The sequence below is a fragment of the Alligator mississippiensis genome, chromosome 14 (assembly GCF_030867095.1).
Source record: "Alligator mississippiensis isolate rAllMis1 chromosome 14, rAllMis1, whole genome shotgun sequence".
NCBI lineage: Eukaryota > Metazoa > Chordata > Crocodylia > Alligatoridae > Alligator > Alligator mississippiensis.
The window spans coordinates 9,017,940-9,040,563 of record NC_081837.1 but is presented as its reverse complement, the minus strand read 5'-3'; the positions used below and the strand labels follow the sequence as shown (position 1 = coordinate 9,040,563).

At 45.5% G+C, this 22,624-nt stretch overlaps 2 protein-coding genes across 3 annotated transcripts; one reads left to right on the top strand and one right to left on the bottom strand.

Moving 5' to 3' along the window:
- Nucleotides 1-124: 124 nt before the first annotated feature.
- Nucleotides 125-11,693, bottom strand: PIMREG (PICALM interacting mitotic regulator). 2 transcript variants are annotated; one of them, XM_019493443.2, is made up of 5 exons: nt 11,587-11,693; nt 7,515-7,835; nt 6,070-6,425; nt 4,222-4,317; nt 125-1,750 (listed from the first exon to the last, which is right to left on the bottom strand). In XM_019493443.2, exons 2-5 carry the CDS (start codon nt 7,803-7,805, stop codon nt 1,588-1,590), a joined length of 906 nt encoding a protein of 301 aa, XP_019348988.1. In that variant the 5' UTR covers nt 7,806-7,835; nt 11,587-11,693; the 3' UTR covers nt 125-1,587. The 2 variants fall into 2 exon arrangements, with proteins under 2 accessions (XP_019348988.1, XP_019348989.1); XM_019493444.2 differs by lacking the exon at nt 125-1,750 and adding an exon at nt 3,181-3,227.
- Nucleotides 11,693-19,211, top strand: LOC102564453 (F-box only protein 39). Its single transcript, XM_006263921.3, has 4 exons — nt 11,693-13,994; nt 14,544-15,778; nt 16,689-16,865; nt 19,053-19,211. Exons 2-4 carry the CDS (start codon nt 14,765-14,767, stop codon nt 19,179-19,181), a joined length of 1,320 nt encoding a protein of 439 aa, XP_006263983.1. The 5' UTR covers nt 11,693-13,994; nt 14,544-14,764; the 3' UTR covers nt 19,182-19,211.
- The last annotated feature ends 3,413 nt before the right edge of the window (nt 19,212-22,624 follow it).

Genomic DNA, 22,624 nt, shown 5'->3' with positions numbered 1-22,624 from the left:
GATAAACACCTAACTCCCAACCGAAAGATGAGCGGAAGTTGAAGGGTGAGGATTTTTGCAAGGGGCAAGAGACAGGTGCTTCAAAAACTTTTTGCAACGAGACACAACTTATGAAAACCTTGACAAGGGTTGATTCTTTTTAATATATCAATACATACAAGTGAAAGTTACTCGATACAGAGCAGGTGCTCTATTACTTCTAGCCTTTTTCTTTCTATAAAAGCTTTCCGTGGGCCGTAAAATGCTGAAAGGGTTGTCCCAGTTTTATCCGTATTTGAACGGGAGCTAGAGCCTGGTGTTCAAAATGCACTCACCCTTTCAAAACAGTAACGTCTTCAAGAAATCTGGTTTGGCAACGGGCAAGAAAAGGATTTGCACACGTGAGCGCTTGCACATTCGGATTTAGTTGCTAGACTATGGGCTGCTTCATTTTCACTAAAATTTTGTGTTTTCAAATTATTCAGAAAATGGAAACAGGATTCATGCTTAGCCTGCAATTTAACAACAGTAACAGATCTTATTTTTTAGAAGTAATAAGCACCACTGTGTCTATCTCCTTCTCCCAGAGAATACTGGGAGGAAAAGATGCTGCCTGAAGCAGCAGCGTCGACGCTGAATTTTAGAATATGGAAGTTTCCTTCACTTTGTTAAAATGTTAGAAAATGTTAATTTTGCTAAGCTTAGCTTGCCTAGCTTATACAGCCTATCGTATACGATGGTTGTCAAAATTAACTTGTTAGTTTAAAAAAAGGGGTAAAATATTAGATCTGTTTAAACTACCTGCTAATTAAATAGGACTTAGTGTTACTTGAGCTTTTGAAACCAACTTAAATTGCCTTCAGTTGTGTGCAGGAGCCACAAGCACTCCCAATTTGCAAGAGCAGTATTATTTATGTCAGCTGTTAGGATCCAAGTTGTAGTAGTAGCAGCAGCATGCAAGAAATTGAGCATTGGAGCCAGCATGGAGTTCAGAGTCAAACTAGTTGAGATGAAAGGGGGGGCCAGACTGAGTCTTGGTTGATCCAGGGTCAATCTGGAGTAACTCAAACAGAATCCCATAGTTCTTAGCTGTTTCTAGCAACGAGGGAAACTGAAGTCAGTCAGTGTTTTCAAAAGGACCTAAGATAGCAGTGACCCAAGTCACTTTTGAAAATAAGACTTAAGCACCAATGGTGTTTTTATGCCCAAAGCTCTGTGGAAACATTCATCCACACCATCCTCTAATAGGAGGCAGGTATCTTCATGAAAACAGCGTTATAGTTTTGCCAAGGCCTTGCAGAAGCAGAGCTGTGCTTTGGAGGATACTGATGGGACCCCACGCCTCACCCATTTTGAAACGCAGAGGTCAAGTTCAAATTGCTTGTCCACTGTGGAAGTATCATATAATGGGCTGCCCTGTATTAGGATAATGCATATAATCTCTGCTTGCTTGGACAGAGAAACCGAAAAAGGAAAGATCTGAGATGCTTTGTCATGATTTGAAAGGAATGATACACAGTTAATAAAGTCTGGTTAGTTAAATCCAAACACAGAAGACATTGAAAAGGCAACCCTCTGAATCGCATGCTGAGTTAACCCTTCACACGATCACAAGTTGCTAAAACTATGTAAAGCCATCTCAGTCTGAGCGCCTGTTGCTTGGTGGAGCCTCTTCATACGCCTCCTGAAAGACTGAGAGAGTTTCCGAGAATGACGTAGGGACTTCAAGTTTTGTGCCATTAGATGATGGTAATTTGATATTGCCTGTTTTCTGTAGAGAAGGGGGGAAAAAAAACGGAGGGCTGTTAATACAAAATAATTACTACGGTTAAGTAATGTGTATATGCTGCACAACCAACTGCTGGAAAGCTGGCAGAAGGCAGCAGCACAGAAGGAAGAAAGCATGCTTTGTGTATTAAACAGGGGTCTGAATACAAGAAAGTACGACTGAGTCATGAAAAGGTTTTTTTTTTTTTGTGGTTTTACTTGCAGCTATACAGCCAACAATAGCAGCAAATCAAGCAGTATAATAAGCTAATTAACAGGAACACTAATGGGCGCAGTCCAATTCCTGACTACAAATGTCTGAGACACGTGATCGTGTGCACTTTGGTTTTACATCATTGCTTGTTTTGCAGAGAATCAGGCAGCTGGGAAATGTAAGTGTATATACAAGACTGCTCTTTAAATCGAAGGGGGCCTTGGATAAGTGGTCCCCACTTGAAAAGAAAGTCACAGATACTGGAGATGGAAAGGTAGTTTAAGGGGGTGGCAAAAGCTTTTCTCAGTAAGTTAAATGTTAAACCCATAAGCACTGATGATCTACAAATCAGTAAGGGACAGAATTGGGGCACATACCTAAAGTAAACTGCATTACTATAATGTAATAGCAACTATCCTACTTAATGGTGTAGGAAGCTTGCAAAATCGCTCATAATTTAAATGATGAAAATTCCACCTTTTCATGTGATTTTGCACATGCAAGCTCAATACGGTATTTGTCGCAAGAGTGGGTATAGGAACACAGTGGTAGATGCTAACACCCTCTTTCCCCCTGAAATAAAAATCCAGAGTGCAAACCTGTGCAGCTGTCGGTGAAGATAATTCTCGCATTTAAGGAGTTCCCATAGCAAATTTATTAACGGGAAGGTTCAATGAATTGACACTAAACACCGTGTTTTAGAAATTTACAGTGGAGAAATGTTGCCTGCTTTACATCCACCTAGGTGGAATTGCTGCCTCTAATGCCAGCAATACAGATGTCAACTACTGTCCCCCAAGTAGCTTTGTCGTAACAGTGAGATATTAAGAAGGGTGAAGAACGCACAATTAAAGTAGGCAAGTCACGGTAACGTTTTGTTCTGTCATGCTGTACAGTCTTAGTTAGTAACCGGTGAGAACTGAAGTCACGTGACAAAATATTAGTAACCAGAATATTTTCTGGGCTTCGGTGAGAAAAACAGCCGTTTTGCACAGAAGTCAAACTGAAGTTCTGATGTGGCCTCCAATCTACCAGAGGCTGATTGGGGTCGATGGCTGCATGGTAGATCACTGCAGCCGAGGGAGAGACCCAGCGCTGGTGAACGTAAGGAAAGAAGGGATGGTTTGTCCTTCTCGCCCAAAACAGCAGTTTTCCTCCATTCATTCAGATGCATGCAAGTGAAGCAAGCATACTCAAAGCAAGCTGAAGAACAACTTTACCTGGCTGGCACTATCTTCAGTTACGAATGAGAGAAACTGTCATATCACTAACAGATGGAAGAATATTAGGAATGAGGGTTTATTGAACTTCAAATGGTTATGATCATTAAATTGATATAGGACCTTTGGGAATTTTGGCTACTTTTGCCCACACTTGATCAGAGCAAGAAGGGCTCTCGTAGAGTACAGCATCTATCTTTTTGGATTTGGACAACAGTTACAAGAACATTTGCTTAGCCTTTCACTAATTTGATGATCTCCAAAAAAAGGAATTTTGCCCTGAGTGTTTAAAGGGTCATTAAACTTGAAAGCTACTTAGACAACGTAAGTTAGAGTGAATCGGGACACCGTGTACCTTGACGGCAGGTTGCCCTGCCATGTGGTGAAGTACTGAAGCCACAGTCTTCACTTACAGTTTTCTTTCCCATGCCTGAGAAATCCCTAACGAAGGGGAAATTGCAATACCAACCATAACCAGTCATGCACTTCACAAACCAAATTAATCTCGGGCATTGTTGGGATCCGAATACTTTTAAATACATTGTTTTCAGTATTATTTAAGTCGGCTCAAGTGCTTTCTCTTGCAAATTCCCAGGTGGCGTTCAGGCTCATATTTACATGAAATTTGAGAGAGATTCTACTGATTGCCTATTGGCAACCCTTTAGGCTACTAAGCCAACTGCATTGGCGGGGGGAGCCCGCCATATGGCAAATTGGAGTTTGGCTCCACTGATTTGGAGAAGTCTGTGTTTTCACAGTTGGAAGCACGTAAGAATTTGTATTATAGGCTTTACAGTAACTGCAAGCCAGACTTCAGATTTCTAGACATAGATGGTTTTAAAACAGAAAGGCCGCATTACATTGCAGCTGAGATGCTTCTGGTGCTCTCGCTCATCTTCAGTATGAACTGCCGGGATCATTTAGTTTATATTTAGCAGCATCACTGACTCTGGATGGGAAGTGGTGAACTGTTTATCAGGACTATCCCTCTGGACAGCAAGAGTTGGGCAGTGGGGATAAACGTGTCTAATTTTCATTTACCTCTCCTCTCTCACAATGGCATCATCAAACACCTGAGAGAGACACTTCAGCTGCCGAATTCCCGTGGAGACCAATTCTAACTCGCACTCAAAGGCCCTGAAAGAGATATTCAACGGTAAGAGTCAAATGGGACACATCTCTTAGGTTATCTGAATCCAGCCCCTTGCTACTGCAGCTGTATCTTTCTAGTTAAGTATCCTAGTGCTCTGTCCTGCTAAATCTTAAGACTCTAGGAAAAAGCATGGCCCCCACCCAACCTTCAGCCATAATTTGCTCTTAACTCTTTCTACAGGACGTCGTGTAGGGATGGTGTTCCACAAAGGATTGCAGATCACAAAGAGGATCCACCCTTACAAAAGGGGACAGGGGGAAAGCATCTTTGCTAAACTAGGGGGGAGGGCTTTCAACTAGGTTCAACATGGGGTGGAGACAAAAAATCCAAAGGTAAGTAAAGTGCAAGATGATCCAGGTCAGTGTACCTCAACCAGGATGCCATGGCACCCTGGGGTGCTTTGAGATCCTTTCCAAGGGTGACGTGGGATGCCACGCCATGTTAGCTTTGTTAGGTGCAATCAATCCAGAGATTTCAAATAGGAATCTATAGAGTTAAAAACATTCGGACCTGTTGTGGCCATTTTTTTGCAATTGAATACTTGCTCTATTATTTTTCTTTAGTCAAAAATGGGTGAAAACTACAAGCTGGGATTTTCCAAGTGGTGTCTTGAATCTATTGGGGGGTGGGCGGGCACAGTTCCTTGAATCTAAAAAGGTTGAGAACCACTCATCTGGATAAAGGCCTGAGAAGAGGAAATACTGTGAATCTTAATCGAGTTGCAAGAGGGAAAAGTAGTGGGGCATTCAGCTGCTTATCCAGCTCAGCTATTGGGGAATAAGCAGGAAGAACTGGAAGTCCCAGTATGCACACACAATCGTCTCATTGGGATAACTGAAATTTAGGATAGTTCAGCTGACTGGAATACGGTCATGGATGGATAAAACTTGTTCAAGAAGGACAGCAGGGCCCGATGAGATTTATCTTAGTCCTCAAGGAACCAGCTGAGTTAATAACAGAGTAACTGGCTATTAGTTTTGAGAAGCCATGGAGCGTAGGTGCGGTCTCAAAAGACTGGGAAGGGACAAATAGACTGACCTTTTTAAAGCAGGGATCACAGAGGGCAGGGGAATTACAGACTGGTGAGTCTAACTTCAATACCCAGGAAGATAGTGGAGAGTAGGAAGGAATCTATTTAATACTTTTTAAGAATCGAAGTACCAAGGTGCAGAGGATTCGTTAACGAGTCATGCAAATCTCATGTCAGACTGGCCAGTTTCTCTTTACCTTATGAGGCACTGAACCCTGGTCATTTTCTTTCCTGCCCACTTTAAATTAAACTTTTTGAGGTGGGGGGCTGTCTTTTCATTCTGCTTTTACACAGAGCCTAGATGGTAGGAGCCGACCCCAGGTATTATAGTAATATGCAAAAAAAAAAAAACCCCAAACCCCGGGGAAATGCCAAAGAAAATAAGTCTAAATGATGTCAGAGATGGCATCAGTGCAAACTCTGGGTTCTAGCTGCTTATCTGAGACAGGAGCTGGTATAATCACGTGATATGTACTTTATATCGCCCCATCAAAGAAAAATGGACTTTTCCCTCCTCATCCTTATGCCAAATGAAGTTGCTATACCTTAGTTTTCTGCCACAATCAGTGTGTCTGAAAGCTGGGGCAACAACTTCGTTACCTTCCTAGCCATGTAAAATACTGCCTTGTTTCAGGGAAGGAGGGTGGTAGCAAGCTACTCTAATCGCAACAAAAAGTAGTAGGAATTACAAACGAGGGTGGCTTGCCTCTTTCCGGTGGCAGGTGGAGGTGATGAATAAGGGCTCTTCAACGCTGCTGCTCTCCTAGATCTGCGGAGAGGGAGAGCATCTTTGCCCAGCCAGTTAGAGACGCTTCGCCATTCTTTTGCCTGGAAGCTTCTTGCAGACCCAGATGAGAGGGAGGCTCTCTTGCTGGATCGGGGGGTACTTCTGGGGCCAGATGCTGGGGTGGCCGTTCTGGATAACCCATTCTTACGCCAAGGAGTTTGAGGGGGTGTGCTTCTTTTCTTGGCAGAGCTGGAGCCACTGCTGGTTCTTGCAGGGGCTCTGGCTGGAGAAGTCACTAGAGGTTGCATGGGGTTCTGGCAAGACTTCTGGATTTTCTGAAATGCAGGCACATGAGGATTATCAAATAGCCATATATTTTATACATGACCTGGAGACATGGTCTGAAATTAATTGAAAGAAATTCAAGAAGGACAGGTAGAGTCCTGAAGTTCAGAGGGAACAACTGCATGCATAAATACAGGCTGGGGAATGGTTGGCGAGGCTGCAGAACTGCAGAATATGACCTGGGGTGTCTACTCTTTGTTGCAAAGAAAGCCAGGCGCATGCTGGGTTGTATTAACAGAAGTGTCACCTGCAAGTCAAGGGAAGTGATTCTTTTACTTTGATCAGTGCTGGTGAGGCCTCAGCCAGACTAATGTGTCCAGTTATGGGCAACTCACTTCAGAAAAGAGGCAGGGACAAATTGGAAAGAGTCCAGCAGAGAGCGAGAGAGAGAGAGAAAATTAGATATTTAGGAAATATGCTTTACAAAGAAAGTTTGGAGGAAATGGGATTAGTTTGTCTGGAGAAGCAAAAAACAGGTGGGATTTGATAATAGTGTTAAAGTACCTTAAGAGTGGTTATAAAGTCGATTGTGATAGATTATTTTCTCTCGCCATAGGGACAGGACGAGGAGTAATGGTCTCAAATTACACTCAGGAAAATTTCAGTTATATTTTAGGAAGAAATGTTGTACTTTGAAAGTGGTTAAGCATGGGACAGATCTGTGGATTTTCCATCCTTGGAAATCTTTAAGAGCAAGGGGTTGGACTAGATGCAGGGGTGGGCAAATGCGGCCCGTGGGCTAGACGCAGCCCGCCAAGCCGTTCTATCCGGCTATCTATTTTAAAAGCTACCTCTGTGTAATATGATGTACGAGAGAAAAAGGGTTTCTATGTTTATTGCAAAAGAAAGATCTTTTGCTGAAGCATTTCTAAACAGGACTTCTTGCATTTTCCTCTCTGCATCATTTTCCATTTTTGCTATGGCAAAAAGAACATTTGCCATTGATGAGACACAGTCGTATTTTCAGTTACAAAGCCCTCTGTGCTCTTTGGCAGCGGCACACTACGTGCAGTGTTGAAACAAGAGGACAACAGGTAAGGACTTCCCTCCCATCCATATTCAGTTGCAAGGGTAGGTACCTGAGACACTGTCCCAAAGGCGTTTCTTGCTGTTCTGGTAATAGCTCGGAAAGTTTGTTGCTTCTCTTTTGCTTCCAGACTTTCCCAAGTGGGATTCTCATGGAGGTTTAGCTCCACCTGCTTTAAGGGCATTCGTTTTCTCAAAGACATGCGGATGGTATTGAGAGAGCTTGATGAAGGCCTCTTCTTAAATTTGTCCGGCACCGGGCTTTCGTTCTCATCGACATCGGCCAGTAACTGGTGTTTCCTCCAGCCCACTGATACCCCGACGCTTTGGAACATGGATGCCATCTCTCCCTAGGCCTCGGACCACGCTCAGTTCTAAAGACATCAGAGAAAGGTATTAAACAACGAGCTGAGACAAAGCAATCCAAATGAAAAAGGATACACCAGTGGCATGGCCTGTTCAACCAGTCCTGGATCTGAACAAAAAACCCTTTCCCCAACCCTGTCCATAAGCCCAAGGCCAATTACAAGACTCAGTAGGTTTCCACTGAGTATTTTATTTCTAAAGCTACCCATGTTTTATGAGCAGACGAAGGGATGTGGCAATACGAACTTTCCTAGACAACCTCTGTAGTAGAGGTGTGCCGATATATCGGTCGCATAATGGATTGGCACCGATAAAAGGAAAATTGACATTATCGGCCATCAATAATCGATTTATTTTTTTGGCCAGTGTAACCGTGACGTCACCGATAAATGCTGCGTGCATGTACGCAGCTGCAGCACACACGTGGCCAGGAATGCAGCCGGCCAAGAAAATCTTTATTGGTGCACCCCTGCGCTGTAGGGCTGCAATTGGCTTTATGCTAAAGGAGGAAAGAGGTTAATTCTCCAACAGCAAACATAGTGCTTAATTGCTAGTCAAACAAGATTTTATGCTTTTATTTTTGTTGCTAGTGTATGACATTTTGCCAGGCTAACACTGCTTTTATGCTCTCGCCTGCTATGTCTCTATTTTGCATTGCTGTCTACAGATGTTGACCCGGTTGTAAGTCTGAGTATTGTTACAAGAAACAAAGACATGAATGCCCTATCTGAGGCACTGTGCAAGGTCCTCTGTTTGGTCCCTCATACTAAGGTGGATTTAAATTTTGGGCTTGGTGAATCACTTACGGGTATATCGCTTCCATATACTCTTAGTACAACTTCTACGACCTGACTGAGCTAATTGATAAATGTTCACCCTTCATTCCCATCCATTTTTTCTGGACTCTGGTGACCAGTAGATTGGGTCTCCTATGGGGCATAGTCAGCAGACGACCTACTCTCAATTTCCTTGTAAGGGAATACTTTAAGTTAGTAGCTCTTGCTAATAAACAAGTCCCCCATGCTGAATCACTGAACTGTATGAACTCAGAAGGAAGCTGCTTTAAAAATGATATAAAAAAAAAAAAAAGGCAAAGCAAATTGCATTCAGATATGCTTTAGTGATTGGAGATAAGAGCCAACTATGTTTCTCAACACTCCACTGCATATTAATAAATGTACCGCAGTGTAGAAGCATAATGAAGCTTTAAAACGGGCACTCTACTGAGATGTGCTGCGTGCTCTGAAAGGGTTTCGTGGATGGCTTCCCTCCGTGCCCAGCCTCAGCAACCACCCATCCACCTAGCAAACACCCCACGGTCAGCTTCTGCAAGGGCTTACACAGGACAGTAACATATCAAAAGCACACAATAAACCGATGACTTCCTTAAATACAATTTTGCATATAGGTATGAGGACAAACTGCAATATGCACAGCAGTTTCACTAATTTCGGGAATGTGCAAGAAGCAATATCGTTTATGGGACCATTTATCGCATCATTTACTGGCATTTATTGTAGGTGGAGGGTAGGTTAGGCAAGCTTTGGGGCACCAAATGCCTTTCTTCAGGTCTGGGAGAGAAGCAAGGTAAATACCATTTAGGAAAAAATGCTTTTGTTTAACCCTATTGCATGAATAAAAAGGCTCATTTTTGAAAAGGAAGTAGTAAACCTGTGGAGGAAGAAGGTATCAGAAGTAGTTACAGACCAAGAAAAGACAAGTTGCTACATAGTTAACCCCCATTTTGTAAGAGTAAGATTGTTCACAAGGGAAGAGGATACAGAGAGGTGAAGAGGGGGAGCAGTAAGTTTTAATGAGCTATCACTGTCTTTAGTAAATGCATGGGTTTTGGTGACCAGTGAGGTTACCGATTTTTGTTCCCAAGACCTTAAAGGTTATCTATTGAAACCTCTGCCATACCTGTATTTCAAGCAGGCTGTGAAGTTGTGTTGGTGTGGGTGGGTGTGCATGCATGCCTCGACTATTATGGCTCTCAAAAGGGATGGTCGAGTTGCATGCCAATGGCTGCATTTGCATTGCAAGTGCTTCTGCACAACAGCTCCCCGACGCAGCACGTCCAGGTCTATCCGGCTGCTGCTACTCGGCCACTAAGGCCCAGGCGTCCTTACGAACGGTGCACCCTGCAAGTCACTCAGCCCTGACCTTGCAGCTGAGAATCGCAGCCTGCTCGCTTTGGGGCTGCATCCCTGTCATGCTCGTGCTGTTGCTAGGGTTGCCAACCCTCCAGGATTGCCCTGGATTCTCCAGGAATTAGATATAAATCTCCAGGAGACTGCTGAGTCACCCAGGAGATAGAGTCCAGAGGAGAGCTATGCGTGTGATCAGAGGGCAAGAAAACAAGCCTTATGAAGACAGGCTGAGAGCTATGGGACTCTTCAGCCTGGAAAAGCACAGGCTCAGGGGTGACCTGGTGCCAGCCTTTAAGTACATCAGGGGTGTGCATCAGGATCTGGGGGGACGCCTGTTCACCAGAGCGCCCCGAGGGATGACAAGGTCGAATGGTCACAAACTCCTCCAAGACCATTTGAGGCTGGACATAAGGAAAAACTTCTTTACTGTCCGAGCCCCCGAGGCCTGGACTAGACTTCCTCCAGAGGTGGTGCAAGCGCCTGCTCTGGACTCTTGTAAGAAACATTTGGGTGCTTTGGGATTTTTTGATCCTAGCTGACGTCCTGCCCCTTGGGCAGGGGGCTGGACCGGATGATCTTACAAAGTCCCTTCCAGTCCCTAATGCCTAGGAAATGCTGGGCCATTCATTAAAATAAATATTAAATGTTAGTTCAGTGGGGTTTTGAAATGCCATAGCCGTGCACCTTTGCCTTCCCAACCTAAAGTCTGCGCCCTGTGATCTGCAACAGGTCGATGCAAGCATGCGGGCACATTCGCATTGCCTCGTGTGCACGCTGGCATGCTGGAAACGGATTTAAGCAGAGCTGGCAACCCGCCTCCCTTGTGGGACACCACCCTCCCTCCGGCTTTCTTTAGGAAGCGGCAGCAGCAGAAAGCGATGCCTTTTCTGGGTTGTCTTTAGAAGCAGCAGCAGGAAGTGATGCCTATTTTTTTTGGGGGGGGGAGGGGTTGGTTTTATTTAGGAAGCAGCAGCAGAAAGCAATGCCTTTTTTGGGGGGTTTTTTGGTTTTCTTTAGAAACCATCAACAGAAAGCAATGCCTTTTTGGGATTTTTTTAGGAAGCAGCAGCAGAAAGCAATGCCTTTTTGGGGGTTTTCTTTAGAAACCGTCAGCAGAAAGCAATGCCTTTTTGGGTTTTTTTTAGGAAGCAGCAGCAGAAAGCAATGCCTTTTTGGGATTTCTTTAGGAAGCAGCAGCAGAAAGCAATGCCTTTTTGGGATTTCTTTAGGAAGCAGCAGCAGAAAGCAATGCCTATTTGGGATTTCTTTAGGAAGCAGCAGCAGAAAGCAATGTCTTTTTGGGATTTCTTTAGGAAGCAGCAGCAGAAAGCAATGCCTTTTTGGGATTTCTTTAGGAAGCATCAGCAGAAAGCAATGTCTTTTTGGGATTTCTTTAGGAAGCATCCGCAGAAAGCAATGCCTTCTTTTGCCGGGCTTTCCTAGCCCCGTCCCTCCATAGCCCCGCATCTTTTCGGTTTCCAGTTGCTCTTGCAGCCGGCTCCAGAGGTGCGAGCGTGCAGGAGCGGGGTGGAGCTGCGGCGCCCCGCGCCTCGCCGGGCCGGAGCTCCCCGCGCCCCGCGCCCGCCCGCCCGCCCGCCCGCCTTCCTACCTGCCCGCGCGTCCCGCCGCGGCTCCGGGTTTGAACTGCGCGGGCCCCGCGCGGATTGGCCGGCCCGCCGGGCCCCGCCCCGCCCCGCCCCGCCCGGGACAAGGCTGGGAGGGCCGGGAGCAGAGCTCGGCCCGGCAGCTCAACCTCTCTGCCGAGTCCCAGCCTAGCATCTCCCCTTCCCCGCGAGACGCTGACCCGTGCTCAGCCAGCAGCAGCCTCTGGGAGGTGTGCGAAGGAGGCTTGTCCTGCCTCCAGGAAATGTCCCTTGTCGGCTGAAGCGGGCCAGGCCCTGCTGCAGAGGAAACCACCCCCAGCCCATTCTGCTGCATCGTTTGCTACAGTGTTTTTGTCCACATTAGCCAGGGTGGGAAAGGTGCTGCAGTTTTCTTTTGCACCCAGCAGTCTGGAACCACAGGTGTGGTTTGTGGTTGTCGGTGAGGGAAGCAAGCGGTAGGTGATGAGTCGTGTGGTTAACCAAGTGACCGCAAGTGGCAATGCTGAGCGATTCTCAACCAGGTGCCCTGAGATTCTTGTGCCACAGTGTTACCACTGCTCGGTGTGCAAGCACCTAGAGACGATTCACAAGGCAAGTCCAGAGATTTCAAAGAAGAATCCACTTTGTTAAAAACGTTCTGATTTGTTGGGGTCTTTCTGAGTTCATAGATTTCATAGACATTAGGGCTGGAAGGGACCTCGCGAGATCATCGAGTCCAGCCCCCTGTCCAAGGGGCAGGAAGTCAGCGGGGGTCAGATCACCCTAGCAAGATAAACATCCCAATTTTTTTGCGACAGAAGAATTGCTCTATTATTTTCCCATATTTATTTTTTGACATGGCGAGTCACTGAAAGTGTCAGAGAGCTGCCTCGGGTCTAAAAAGTTTAACCACTGCTCTCGCTTCATCACGCAGGCCGGGACTCTGATAAAGTTAGACGCTGCAGGAATTGGGTGTCTTAACTCTCTTAGTCTCAGTTACAGTTGCTGCCGCTCTCAATAGCTGATGCTGGATCAAATCCTTTCTTTGTCTTCAGAGCGCTTCCTGAGAACTCTGCATGAATAAGAGCATCTGGATTAATTGATCAAAATGAATTGCAATCTATATGGCAATTGAACGTTATAACGGAGGGAATAGGAAACGATCCAATTTCAGATCTTCCATTACTGGCAAGGTTTCAAATCAAATTGCCCACCGTACAGTGTGTGCCGTATGCTGCCGTTCACACGCAGAAAACACAGGTGCAGAGAATGGCTCTCTATCCTACTGCAGAGGGAAATCATTAAATGCGTAAATGACTCACTTCAACTCTTTTCCCATAAGACATTTCTGTTTGAACAGTTGCCTCCTTTTTGAAAGCCTCTGTGATAGGAGGTCAGTTCTTTCCCTTCTATGGCTAGTACTTTGTCCGTGTTTTATCTCACAGCTAAACTGTGCTGACACCTAGTGATAACTGTGTGGCATCGTGACACCGTGGCCGAGAAGGATGCGGGTGAATGGATGCAGCGTAGGCTATCATATGATCTAATTTTAGCAGTCCAAAACCATGGAGCAGTCACCCCTATCTTATCAGCAACTTTATTCTCTGGTGCTGTTTCAGTCCGGTATGCTTGCGTTCCCTTTCTCATCATCATTCAGTGACTCCCAGGTGTATCTCCGAGCTCCTCCATCTGATGTGTTCAGTATCTTCCTGTACTTGCAAACTCCTTTTCCCTTTAAGCATATCTCTAGGGAAATTTGCAGAGAACCTAGCTGCAGAACTGCCTTGTTACAGTATCCGGAGGTATGGCACAAGTCTCTGTATCTTTTAGCAGGGTTTGGAGCTGTACTTGCACACAAAAGGATAAGTCATGTAGAGGGAGGTCAGAGAGAGAGAGAAATAGCTGGGGCGGCGGGGAAATAAAACCAGGATATGATCTAGACACCTGTCAGATCTGTTTGGAGAACTTTCTGTGGCTTCTGCATGCTTTCCTCTCATCTGATTTGGGACTTGTTATTGGCAGTGGAAAATCAGCTTGCATCACGCTCTTGAAGTTTGCAGGTCCTCGTTTGCAGCGAGCATTGCTTTCGTTCCTTGCTGTGTGACAGCTGCCACATACGTAACTGTACTGTTGACGGGAGGCAGTAAGCAGCTGTGAGGTTCCCTGTTCACGATTTCTTTCCTCATTACTGTCATGTTAGCCGTATGCAACCACGGCTTAGGGCCGGTGCCCTCTCCTTGCTTGCCCTGAAGTCAGGTCAGTGCCCATGACATCACAAAGGCTACCTCTTGCTCCCTGGCAATAGCTGAGCTCCCTGTGATTGGGACGGGGGGAAGGCATGGTGATCACTGAACCCTGAAGGGAGCAGATCAGAGGAGGAAGGGTGCTGAGGCCCAAGTAGCTCCCAAGCAATCCAGACTGGAAGTCAAAACTGGTAACTAATTTTTTTTGTATACTGAGTGGTGTTGGTCTCTTCCTTTTACCACTTGTTCTTGGGTCTTCGATCTACTGGGCACGATTGTCCACATTTCCAATAACTGGATGACTCCATTGGATGAACTGCATGATGATTATTTCCCTCTCAGGGAATACATGCTTCAAACAGAGCTGTTTCCAGAAATTAAAAAAAAAAAAAAAAAAAAAATCTCCAGCAGGTATTTCAAGTGCCTGCTGAAATAGGCAGAAGGAAAATCAGCAGATTTAGTATGCTCTGGGCAGAGCAGTGATCTTTTCAGTGCAAAAGCAAGTGGTGCTTTGTACGGACACCAGCATGCTCAGAGAGGCTCAGAGAGGCTCAGAAACATCTGATGAGGCACAAGAGCCACCCTCAGGGGTCTCTGGACTCTGCGCAGATAAACTGAAACCTCTGCCCCATTATACTGCAAGGTGCTTCAGCTCTGCTGGAAGTCAAGGGGCTGAAACTGTGCTCTTTGCTTTTCCTGTTGTGGGAGTTGACTCATTGCTTTTCTCTTTTTTGATTTAGGTTAGATCACAGTTTAGATCTGAGAGCTCATTTGGCCACCAGAGATCCTAAGGAGGCAAAGGATGGATTAATGCTTTTAGATGCAGAGCAGCAACATTTTAGCCACTTGATTGGAAGAGTTTAATCTGTTGGGAGACAGCCAAGAAGCTAGCCACTGCCTTCCTGATCTATAGACCACCTAGGTTTGATTCTGTCCCCAGCAGGAACTGACTGTCTCCTTCATGGAGGATGACAGTGAACATGAGCAGAGCTGCTGGGCATATCTACCTGATGTCTGCCTCAGCCACGTGTTCTGGTGGTTAGACGATAGGGACAGATCCCAGGCTGCGTTAGTCTGTAAGAGATGGAGTCAGGCCATGTACGCAGGGTCTCTTTGGAGAACCAGAACCATCACCTTTCGTGGGAGGCCTTCTAGGTTGCACACATCAGAGCTTGAATCTTCTCTGTGGTATGTCAAGAAATTTGGCAAGTACTTGGAACACCTCGAGATCAGGTTCCTGAATCCTTACAATGCTATCTTGACGCGAAAATTTCAAGTGACAATGAAAGGGCTTCTCTCACGCTTGGGCAAATGTAACAGCCGACTGGTGTCCTTGAGTATGCAGCACCTGGAGTTGGACCGATTGGTCTGGAAAATCGTGACCAGGAATCAGTTTATCAAGAACCTAATACTTTTCCTGAAAAGAGTAGGCTCCCATCTGGATCATCTCAGTTTGAAAGGAGCCAGGGTGACGCTGGAAGAAGGCTGTGAGCTTTTGAGCTCTTTGAGCTACTTGAAAAATAAAAGCCTTGCCTCTGAAGTCAACATAGAAAATTTCTTCGAGCGTCACCTCGCTGTCTACAGAAGCCCCCTGTTTTGCGAAACCATGTCCAAGTTCCGCAATCTGGCCATCCTGAGCCTCAATTACAACTGCATTTCCGATGAACTGCTGGACACGCTGTGTGAACATAATGCCCATTCTCTCTGGACCCTAAATATCAAATGCCATATCCATGACCCTCATAGGCAAATAATCTGGGGGGTATCCTGGGGAAACCTAGCCAAGAGAGCCCCCAAACTCAGAGTGAACTTCTTCTTTGAAAGAGTCATGAAGCATGACAAGTTAGCCAGGATCCTGTTAGCAGAGATCCCTGTCAGGAGCATCAATCTACGCAGCTGTTATTTCAGGGACCCGGACTGGACAATGAGACCCACCCTCACCAATCTCTTGCCATCTTACAAGCACATCCTACAGGTACGGTGGGGACAGAGACACTGTACTCTCCTGTTCCTGATTTGAACAGGAGGCCATGCCCGTGTTAGCCTTATACTCAACTGCCAGTGTGAAAGTGAAGCCCTTCAAAGCCCACAAGGCCCTTTTACCCACCTTAAATTGATGTGCCCCCTTAAACGGTAGTCCCAACGGGACACTGTTTCACTGGAGGGGGAAACATGGTGCATTTCTTTCAGACCATATTGATTTCACAGGTCCTAGTGCTTTGATATGTTCCTAGGGATTTGAAGCTTTGTGCTAGTGCAGGTTATTCCTTTATAGTGTCAGATGTAATTTATTCTGTTTAACATGTAGATCAAGCTAAACTTAACTTTAAATTGCAGTCAATTTAAATAAGGAGGAATAGGTATATATGTGGAATCACCATTACATTCTTGGTAGCTGTAGGTGGAAAGAGATTTAATCTGGGAGCAGAGACGGCTGTTAATTTTCTCTGATGTATGTTGCAACATTTTCTTTAATCTATAGGACATCCTTTGAATTGGAGTCATCCCACCCCCACTAATGGTTTGGGGCAATAAAACAGACTCTTTAAATTCCCTCTCTGTAACTACATGAAAGAACCTCATAGAAATGAAACATTGCAAGGACTCGCATCATTATTCAATGCACCTTCTGTCATAATGGCGAGGTTTTGGAGGTGGGGGCCTATGTTTATATGATGACTAGTATAAAGGGGTTGAATTCTGAAAGGAACTTCTGGTTACTTAGTAGAGCTGATTGCATAAATTCGATGATACTAAAGAGACCTTCCTGGAAATCAGACCTCTTAATGATACAATGAGAAACCCGCTGATTATATCTCATGTGCATTTGCAAGAGCAGAGTGGCTTGGCCCTCAGGATAGGCATATATTCTTTGTCTTTTCTAGAAATTAACCCTTGAATTCAACAACAGCCATGAATTCCTGGATGAGGAACTCCTGCAGCTCGTGCTGTCATGCAGGAAGCTGTTCTTTCTGAAAATCTGGGCCTTCCTCGATATCACGTTTGTAGAGAGGCTGCTGCAAAATCAGGTGGAAGGCAAATGCACCTTGCGTACGCTGAAGGTACAAAATTAAGGTTAAAAAAGTAGCATCCCTTGCATAAAAACAGGTTGAAGAATAATTGAGACATGCCAAGGCAGTTTCCTCCATTGACTATTGCATTGTAGTTACTGTTAACATGCAGGCAGGAAGGTTTTTCAAGTAATATAAGAATGGTATATGAAAGTCCAAGATCCACTTGAAGTAGAAAGGACTGCCCTGGCACAGGTATCTCCTGATCAGCCCAGCTGCACAGTCTTAAATCCAGTGAATCATTTCAAGGTGCAGTTAGGTTCGACTGCAAAGGGGTTGGAATAAGGACACAGCTACTCAGTGCAGTTACTACTGTGCAGTAGCATTGCGGGGCATGAACCGTGATGCGATGCTACTGCGCAGTAGTAATGAGCAATTGGGGCAGTAAGCATCACCAGGCAACCATGCCGGGACCCTACGGCACAGAAATACTGTTACTGCGCAGTCATTTAGTACTTGGTTATGCAAGTACTACATGACTGCACGGTAACAACTGAGCAATCAGCGTTTCATGTAGACGCAGCCAGTGGGTATAAACTTAGCGTAGCCTTTATTCGTAGCCAGGTGGTCAGATTGACTGACAGCAGGGATGGTGCAGGGCTAAACACGATTTTAAAGTGTATTCTATCCTTCTTTTATCCACTGCAAGTGCTTATACATCACAAAGTGCTCCCAGTCACACATTTATATAACCTGTCCCATTACTGATCCTGCCACTGTTACTCAGTTATGTTACCGACCATGACCTAAGCACACATCGTTGCCCATATATGACCAATTCAGTTTTGGTGCCTTGCACTTTACAATTTGCTTATTATTAAGGATCTTACTTTAATTACAATATTCCTACATCCCTTTCATATCTTATTATACTAGGCATTTTTTATACCATCCTAAATGATTTACTTCCTTTTACCGGTGTTGTATATTTTGTAGGGCTGTGCGAATCAGCATCGTTCCGATTTGGCTTCAGTTTCGACGATTTGACAGAACGGTGTTTTGTTTCAAGTTCCATTTCATTTCGAAAGCATTGTTCCATTTCATTTTGTTGAAACTGTTTTGCTGTTTCGCCCATAGGGAAACATAAAATACAGCAGGCAGGCAGATTGGGGGCTTGCCCGCACCCCCGGGAGGGCTGCGGGTGCTTTGCCGGAGTCCATCGGGGGGTGCAGGCCCCTGATCTGCCTGCCAGATGACAGACTGGTGCTGGGCTCAACCTGCAACCAGTGCCGGGAAGATCGGTGCTGCCACTGGCCTCAGGCAGCAACACCTGGCTCCTATCACTTTGGCACAGCCCCCGCAGCCCTCCTGGGGGTGCGGGCAAGCCCCCAATCTGCCTGCTGGCTGACAGGTGGTGGGTGCTGCCGGCTGGGACCAGCGCTGAAGCCAGTAGGCTTGGCTTCGAAACTCAAAACGTTTCGAGTTCCCTTGTTTTGTTTCGAAGCTGTTTCGAAGGCTTTAGTTTTGTTTCAATTTCGCCGTTTCGAGCTCGAAACTCATTGAAACAGCTTCGAAATGGAAGGCTGGGCAAAATTTCGCACAGCCCTAATATTTTGTCCATCTCGGGGTGTTCTTCGACAGAATCCACATGTTTTGATGCACCCCATTGTCCTCCACTGGACTTCAAACCTGTGCCTTTGACCTCCGCCTGCGTCAGGCCTGCCTCATGCCCTACACAGCTTTCCATCTCCTACTACATGTCTATGTGCATGCAGTCCTGACATTACCTCTTGGTCAACCCTATTGGGGAGCACCATGCAAAGTAAAGTCCTGCGACAATCTGTAGGTTATAAATAAGCCAGGGTATCTTGGGAACCAGGAGGACCCCTTGTGCTTGTCTACATCTTCATCTTCCAGGTGTGTAGGTCCCAGGAAACAGAGGCTACAGTTTATCCCACCCGGTGTTTTTCTCTTTCCCATACGTCTTCTGCCATTCAGATATTAATAAAATAGCCTGAAGTAGGCCTCAGTTTATATTCAGCCTTTGGTGAACCAAATTGCTTTCTGATAGCTCTGTAACTTTAGGCTGACCAGAATCTGACAGAGGACTTGTGAGCCTGACCCGCTGACTAGCTTTTTTTATTAGGCAGTAGGCTTATTTAGGCTCCTCATTAGGCTCGTTAGAGTTTAATTTTGGCTAGTTATTTACTAAAAATTGATTTTGCTCCTTCCACACAGGTGAGGATTTATACAAGTCAGCACGAAACCATCCAAGAGGACCACATGTTGAGAGAAATTTACATAAGATACAAAGACCTGATTAATTCAGAGCTGAATTATTTTGTCATCGCCTACCCGATGATGTGAAAACAGTGTGATCCATGAGGGGAAAAAAATAAAAAATAATAAAAAAAAAAATAGACCACAACTTGAAGTGCCAGATCTCATCCTTTGAGGAAAGCCCACAGGGACTTTCCTCTTTATAACAGTGTCTCTGAAAAAGCAAGTCAGCCCAAACTGGAATGGGAGGCGGTGTAGTCTGATTGATGGCAAACTGAAGTGATTTGGGGCATGCCAGGGGGCTTAATTTATATCCTTACCATCCACCTGTTATGTGACATTGGGCGAGTCCCACCCTGTCTCTGGACTTTTCTTTCCCCTCTTGCCCTTTCTGTATTCCAGTGGCTTTAACCCTTTTTTAGACCCAAAGCACCTCTCTGAGAATTTCAGCTCTTAGTTTTCACTCATTTTTTAACTATGAAAAATTAATAGAGCAAATTCTTTTGTTGCAAGGAATTTAGGGAGACCTCAATGGGTTAGACTTGTTTTGATGCTATGGATTCCTATCTGAAATGTCTGAGTTTGTCTTGTAAATTGTGTCTAGATGTTTGCACACCTAACAGTGCTAATATTGCACACAGCTCCTTGTGGCACCCTTACAGGAGGCATGTAGTACCTGGGTTGCCAATCACTGCTTTGTTAAGATCATTTCTATATGAATAGCTTGAATCTCTCTCTATACATTTATGCACAGTGCATGGCATAGTATGGCTCTGTTCTCAAGCCTGTTGGTATTACATAATAAAGTACTGAAAAAGGAAGTAGTTTCATAGTCCCAGGTAATTATAAAACACTGTTTTTTGATGGCTTCTTTTTATTTTGTTTCATCTTTACCTTAGTGATGCTGAATGAAGCTGAGCCCGTGGCACACCTGCATTTTAATGGTTTAACTCTTGTCTGTTTCTTAGAGACCGGATGTCAGGAAACCTACCACCCAGAACTGGCTGCCACTGGCAACCTTGCTTCTGTACAACTAAAAGTGAAGACCGAATGGCTAAACATAGCACTCAAATCACTAGGACCAACAAGCCAATATCACTTACAAACACAGCCTCCTACCCAAAGGTGGACAAAAAAAGGAAAGCTTGTTGGAAGCATTGAGATAAATGAAGGAAATGTGGATCCCTGCAAACACCCTGTGGACTATAAGGAAAAAGCCAAGTCAGGTTTAAAAAAGCATCATTTGTCTTACAGTAGACCAGGCTGTCCCAGCATGGGCTAAGACTGTTGCCCCATACCCCTTACAACAGTGCCGGGCAATTATTTTGGGCAGAGGGCCGCTTATTGAGCTTTGGCAAGCCATTGAGGGCTGCATGACAGGCAGTCAGGGGGAGATAAATATTAGTTTTCTAAATTTTTTAGGGGCCCCGCAAACCGGATAGAATGGCTTGGCAGGCCGCATCCAGCCCCCGGGCCACATTTTGCCCACCCCTGCCTTACAATCCAAGTAATGCATCTTCCCAACTTTTGTATTCTGTCACCGGCTTTTCTTCTGGACATAATTGTCCTTAGCCCTACCCTACTTCCTAGAAAATGATTAGTATCTCATTTGGTGAGCAGAGTTTGTGACTGGTACATCTGCTGTTTGACTCTAATTGATTAATCCACTTGACTGGGGTGTTCAAGTTATTTGCATTGATTAAACAGCATAGTTGCTTGGTCCAAAATTCCCATCAAACGAAATAAAAAATTGAAGGGGGTATATTTGAATGTGTTGCAAATTGTTTAGTGGAATGTGTCAGGCCAGCAAGATTCGTTTTGCAAAAGAATAGGATAGTGGAAAAGGGATGTCTCTTCCACTACATTCAGAGTTGGCAGGGCTTATTTCAGTACATTTATGCACTGCTGACATCATGTGGATTTAGGTGGAATTGCACAGTCGTCACTGAGGAATCTGACTTCACCGGAGGCACGGAGTATTAAGTAGAAAAGGGGTTTTCAACCTTTTTAAAGGAATGTACCCTGTTTGGGTATACTTCTGGTGGAGCAGGGGATGGGGGTGGCAGTGGCTGGACACAAACCGGGAGGGAGGCCTTGCACGTGGCGGTGTGGGGTGGTGGATGGTGGTGGCACCTGCCGCCACATGCGAGCTCCCCCCACTCTGTGACATCAGATCCATAATCAAGCTCATGGTTTATCAAGCAACAGTAATCCCCATCTTACTGTACAGAGTTGAGACATGGACAACGGACAAGGGACACCTCAAATCATTGATGTACCATCAATGCTGCTTGTGGAAGATCCTTCGAATCCTGTGGGAAGATGGATATACCAACATTAGCATCCTCTCACGCCAAACATCATGAGCATTGAGGCAATGATCATCTGATATAAACTTTGCTGGGTTGACCATGTCATCTGGATGTCCATATCCACACTCCCAAAGCAAGTTTTATTCTCCCAGTTCAGTCAAGGCGCATGCAGAGAAAATGCTTCAAGGACATTTGTCCTCAAGGCCAACTTGAAAAAAATACATCAACATCAACTCATGAGACTCTATTGCTCAGGACCACCTCAAATGGAGGAAGAGTCTGCTGCAAGGATCTCAGTACTTTGAAACCTCACCACAACAGGAGACGGAAAAGTGTAAACAGCAGAAACACCACGTCATGGACTGAACCCACCCTGCATGGAAACACATACCCAAGTTGCAACAGGCTGTCAATCCTGCATTGGCCTCATCAGCCATCTTCAGACCGCCCTCCCTGCCCCAGGATCCCCTTCTGTGATCTCTACTGTGCATTTCCCTGCGAGGGGCGGCAGGTAGATAGCAAGGCAGAGGGGCCAGAAGGAAGGATCCCCCCCTTGGGCGTGTTGACCCTGAATTTTAGAAACCCAGACCCTATTCCTTTGTTTTGGGCAGGCACAACCCTCAGACTGACCCCAACACATACCAGTTGATAATAGATGGATTTATTGATACAGAGTAATAACGGAAAAACAACAATGCAAATAATCAAACAATTCTATATCTACCAATCCTAGGGCTGTCATCAGTGTCAAAGTACATCTGGTCAGGATGTAGGCATCACTTCTGAGGTGCTTTCTTAGGTGCCAGATGTCAGCATGGCATGTCAGCAGTCTGGAGGTGGGATGCTGAGGCCCATAGCCCCCCTCCAGTGGGGAGTATGAGATGGGCTGCTGGCATGCCCTCTGCCCATGGCGGCCTTGGGGACCCTTCCCGGGGCACAGGGATGGGGACCCCTCTCAAGGAAGAGAAGAAGAAGGACAACAAGGAGAGATAGGACAAGGGAGGGACCCTTTGTTAATCTCAAATCTCTGCTTTTATATTCTCCTTCCCCCTTGCTGACTCCTGGTGACTGTTCATCCGTGGCTATCTCTAGTTGGCTCTCTGTGGTTACACGTCCATGTAGCCTTCTGGGCCTTCTCTTAATTTGGTCTGTTCCCCCAAAACCAGGACTTAGGCCCCCCTGCTCTCTGAAGCCTTGTTGCTGGTCTCACTTATCTTG